This window comes from Solanum lycopersicum, chromosome 10 (assembly GCF_036512215.1).
Source record: "Solanum lycopersicum chromosome 10, SLM_r2.1".
Taxonomy (NCBI): Eukaryota; Viridiplantae; Streptophyta; class Magnoliopsida; order Solanales; family Solanaceae; genus Solanum; species Solanum lycopersicum.
This window is the reverse complement of record NC_090809.1, coordinates 54,179,089-54,184,447: the sequence shown is the minus strand read 5'-3', so window position 1 is coordinate 54,184,447 and position 5,359 is coordinate 54,179,089. Positions and strand designations below refer to the sequence as shown.

Sequence of the window (5,359 nt, the reverse complement as noted above, 5' to 3'; positions counted from 1 at the left end):
GTTTTTTAATATATCTATTAATTTTAGGTCAAAGGATCAGATTGATCCTCCTTTATAATACATTAAGGACCATTTAGATCAGCTGAAATAGATTAAGGATCAACATAAAACAACCCTTATACATCAAGGACATTTTGATCATTTTCTCAATATTAAATTATGGCTAAGTACTAAATAGTTTTAAGATCTTGGTTAAGCCTTAAATGTTGTCTCCACTTAAGATCCGGACTTGTGCTATCGGCCCAAAATACTATCGACAGCCCAAACCCATTATGACTGAGTAATCAATTATTTCATTTGCTTCCACACCAATCAACACTGCGTGAGGGAGGAGAAAGAGATCTATTCAACTCCAAAACTCAAAATTCTCAGATCCAAATCCTAACGAAAATGTCGAACTTTGCCGGAGATGAAACTGCTCCCTTCTTCGGCTTCCTTGGCGCCGCCGCTGCCCTCGTCTTCTCATGTAAGTTCTATCTTAGATCTGCAGATTTTATGGCAGCACATGTTTGAATTTCGTCTTCCAGTGAACTATATTTACTTGAAATTGTTTGTAGAATGTTAGCGCTGCTGCTGGTTCTTTGCATTCACCAGCTTGACTACTCCGATCGGCGTCTGATCATATCTAATTCGTTATGCTAATTTGCTAGTGTTACTTTTTTATGACTAGTTATTCAATTTGTTGCCTTGAATTATATATGGAGCTGAACAGTGTTGAAAATTATATCATTTTATTAAATCTGTAGCTGTTGTGAGTTATCACCATCTTAAACAATGAAATTTTGCATCTATAAGCTTTAAATATGCGATCTGTCTTTGCTGGAGATCTGAGCACATCTTATGTGAATTGCCCGAGCTCATCTTATGCTTATTTGCAACTTATCACTAATCTGATTTTGTTTTTGAATAATTCATAGGTATGGGGGCAGCTTATGGAACAGCAAAGAGTGGTGTTGGAGTGGCGTCAATGGGAGTGATGAGGCCAGAGTTGGTGATGAAGTCCATTGTGCCAGTGGTTATGGCTGGTGTGTTAGGTATTTATGGCTTGATTATTGCTGTGATCATCAGTACTGGGATTAACCCCAAAACAAAGTCGTATTACCTATTTGATGGCTATGCTCATCTCTCATCTGGTCTTGCTTGTGGTCTTGCTGGTCTTTCTGCTGGAATGGCTATTGGTATTGTTGGAGATGCTGGTGTTAGGTATTGATTCCTCGATCTTTCTTGGTTCCTTTCCCTTTTCTTTGTTTGCATGTTTCTGCCTGTTGACTCTGAATTGAATAGTTAGAATGTGAAAGAACATATATGAAGAACTCCAAGACATTGATTTTTAGCCTTATGCTGTTAGAACCAATTGATAGATGATCTTTGTACTGTTCATTTTTTTGGTGTCATGGAGAGGATAAACTTTTAGTTGTCAACCACTTTTACCAAAAAAAGAACTTTTTAGCAGTCGAACTAGAGTTCCAATGGGAGTGGATCTAGTAGAATGTTTTATGTTGCATCTTGGTAAAAATGCCTAAGTATGTGTTTTCAGAATGTTATGACTTGTGATTTGTGAAAATTGCAGCCTAACATCTGCAGTGAACTTTTGGAAGTTAATAAAATAAAATTTTTTTAAATAGAGAACATAGTTGCTTGGTAATTTTAGTTAACATTCAATTTAATTCTTCAGTTCACCATTTTAATTTCAGATCCCCTTCCTTATATCACAACAACTAAATTTGATCACACTGTGCTGACAGGCGATAATTCTGAACAAGAAAGATAACATTATCTTATCTTTTATGTGCTTGAAAACCTAAAATTTTAAATCATGGATAAAGTCATATCTAAAGGAAACTCGATAGTGAGGAGTATATTGTTTGTTCCATTGTTGACTCAAATCCACTACCTTAGGGTTGGAGGTGGATGGTACTTACCACTTGAGCAACTGAGTGCTACCAACTCCAATTTGCATGGGAACAATTTTTTCTTTTTATTTGCAATGAGCAAGTAAATACAAAATATGTAGTAATTATATAATTATCGCACCCAAGGGTGTCATCTAGTAGTTAATGAAGTGTGAAGAATCATGAGCTCTCAAGTACAAATCCCAACAAAGGCAAAAAACAGAAGGTGCTTCTTTCCTTCCATGTATCTAAGCTTTGGTGATCCAACTTATCTGGTACTTGTGGTGGTAGGATGTATCAGGTACCCAATGGAATAATTAAGGTGCGTGCAAACTGACATAGACATTACAATCATAACAAATAATACTTCCTCTATTTCAATTTGTTTGCCCTATTTGGACTTGACACAGTGTTTAAAAACATGAAAAGGAACTTGTGAAACTTGAGTTATAAATTAAGGTATGTCAAATGTACCAAAATGTGCATTTATCTTGTGATCTTAAACATTTCAGTTAGAAAGTTGAAAGTAAAGAGTTGCTAAAAAAGAAGAAGTCGTTTTTTAAACGGATAAAAAGGAAAGTAGGTCTAACCGATTGAAACGGAGGGAATAATTTAATTATCAGAAAGTTTCCCCATGGTTTTGTTGTAGGCATGTATCACGAGTTCAAAATCTAACTATCGAACCAAATCTTGGTTTTAGGTGGAGAAGGATGGTGTGGAGGACCCATTGTCCCTGAGTGTTGTAGTTGAAACAACAAATGTCTCAGTCATAAAAAACATAACTAAGAAAAAGTAGACGAGCTGTAATCTTTTCACCAGTTCTTAAGAAGTAAAAATGAGAAATTTTTTATATATTCTAGCACCTTAGATCTTTAAGAATAAGTTAAACATGTGCAATATATGCTTATTCCTATTCCAAATTGCTTATTTTGCTCTTCTGTTCCAATTTATATGGCAGAGTGTGATTCATCATGAAGTTCAAGAAAGACAGACTTTTGGAACTTTTGGATTTAAACCTACCACACGACCATTTTGTGGTTATATCATGCCATTAAGGATCATATGAGAAATATTATAATAAATTGTTTCCAAATATTGAAAGGCGCCATTTTTTTTTGGAATGAGCTATTAAGGAAATATTACCACATGAATTGGAATATATGGAGTTGTTTGTTATTGCTTAGTTATTAAATATTGAGTTAACTGGTGTTTACCATTAGCCTTTGATAGGGGGTACAATTGTCTTCCAAAGGTTATTTTTTGGTTTATAAGTGTAGAACAAAGTTATATTGGTTTCAAAAGTTCAACATTACCATGGCAAGAAGGTGATAAAGCAATATATTAAATGTTATATTGGTATTGGAAGTTCAAGTTTTCAAATGAAATGTTTGTCCAGAAGTTGAGCCTGTCATACATCTTAAATTGCTCTAACTTGCCAAATGGTATATTGTGCGAGCAATTTAATCTCATGCACTCTTGAGGGGCTTGCATTTGTATGTTGCTTTGGAAAACATAGGGATTGCTGCCAAGTCGGACAGAACTAATATTGCTGCATGTCTTTACTATTCAAAGAATGCCTTTTCTTGTTTGGCTTAGGTCAATAGCGTTCTTCCTTTCTCGGAAGATGTCTTGTTATCTTTCCAGCTGTTACAAATTGCTGCTGTATGTTTTATATGTAAAATCACCATTCCTCGATTTTGCTTCCCTTTTGAATATATACTACTTTAAAGGCAACATGTTACAACTTCTACTTTTTAGAATCTCCAAAGTTGTCAAAAAATAACATCTTCATTCTGTATGATTGCCAGGACATGTAGGAGTGTTCCTGATTAAGTTAAAAACAAACGATAAGCTAGTCTCATCCTGCATCAGTCAGAGAATAGCTGTTAACATTACCTCTTGATTGATTATTTTTTAACATTCCTGAAAAGGAAACCCCGCTTTTGGGACTATACGGGGCATGTTTTTGTATTCCTTAAAAGGAAACTTATGTAACATAAAATCAAAGAGATACCTGAAGTCTTGTAGAAGCATTTCTCCAAAGAAAGCGGGAAGTGAATAAAAAAAAACAATCTTCTTGCATTTCAAACCCAGTGGTTAGTTAGGGCTGGCTCTATGGTTTTCTTCGAATCTTGCAATTTTTGTGGTCTAAGGTGTTCACTGGCAGAGCGAACTGTTCCAGATGAAGGTGCATGTTCTGCAGTCAGTATAGTTGAAGTACAGTGGGTGTATATTTAACAGAATGGATGCCTTTCATTCAAAACACTGCCCTATGATCCCTTCCCTCCATATCTTTTAGCACTCGTCAGCTCTTCATGCTTAGTTATTGTTCCCAACTTATGTAACATCTGTTACATATTAGAAAAAATCATACAATGACTTCTGGAAATCACCCAGTAAAACTGTTTAAATTCTTAACCTTTTGTTGTCTAGTCTATATGACTTTGCCAAAACTATGTATGCCATGTAACGACCAAACACTCAATTTAATGACTGTTGCAGATTAGTTATTACATATTAAGCTTAGGATTGATCCATTCTATTCGCTTTGGTTGGGAAGTTGTTTTTGCCTTTCTATTTGTCAAGCTGATTGTAGCTTTATGACTGATTCCTATTTCTGTACCTAACAACAATCATTTTCTAGGGCTAATGCACAACAACCCAAGCTTTTTGTCGGAATGATCCTCATTCTCATTTTCGCTGAAGCCTTGGCTCTTTATGGGCTTATTGTTGGCATTATCTTGTCTTCCCGAGCTGGGCAGTCTAGAGCCGAGTGAAGTTAACTCCATTCTTACCGCACTGTGTGTGGTTTCTGAAGACCAAGACAGCTAAAGCCTAAAGTCAGAGATCTAATATGTGTATTGTTATTCATGACACCACAGCTGCCACTTTTGGTGTTATGATCTGTTTGTAGAAGTAGGAATTCTTTTTTTTCTACTTAATAATAGCTTAAAGAGCTGTGCAATTTGGTCTGTATTTTTTGTGTATTTTGCACTCATTATTTGTGAACAGTTTGAGAACTATTTATTTTCTAAGATTTGTGCACGTATGAACCACTTTTCATCTATATACCACCATGTTTATTCTGCATCTATGGGATTGAGTTTGAATATTCGTTGATCAACAAAGTTATATTTGGTGGATACTACTTGAAGGTGCATATACTTTGTGCTCATATATTTAGTTGATATTCTGGATTTTGAGCTGGACAAATTGATCAAGGTAGTCTAATCTGGTCTGGTTACTAATAAAACTCAAGAGATCACTGTCTCGACTAGATTTATTTTTGGCCTCAAGTTTCGATTTTTCAGTCTCATTTATTACTTTACTTTCTTTGCGTCTAAATGAATAATTCTTCAGTTACGATACATTTGTGAAATTAAGGAATGAACAGTTGCAACAATTTATCTATATTTGAGTTCGTAAAATTGTTTTCAAAACAAAGTCAGGTCCCTTGAATCTCCACA

The 5,359-nt window shown here is 35.1% G+C and overlaps 1 protein-coding gene across 1 annotated transcript; it reads left to right on the top strand.

Moving 5' to 3' along the window:
• Nucleotides 1-301: 301 nt before the first annotated feature.
• On the top strand, nucleotides 302-5,016 carry LOC543525 (vacuolar proton ATPase proteolipid subunit). Its single transcript, NM_001247038.2, has 3 exons — nucleotides 302-466; nucleotides 918-1,203; nucleotides 4,537-5,016. The coding sequence occupies exons 1-3, from the start codon at nucleotides 391-393 to the stop codon at nucleotides 4,667-4,669; spliced, it is 495 nt and encodes a 164-aa protein (NP_001233967.1). The 5' UTR covers nucleotides 302-390; the 3' UTR covers nucleotides 4,670-5,016.
• The last annotated feature ends 343 nt before the right edge of the window (nucleotides 5,017-5,359 follow it).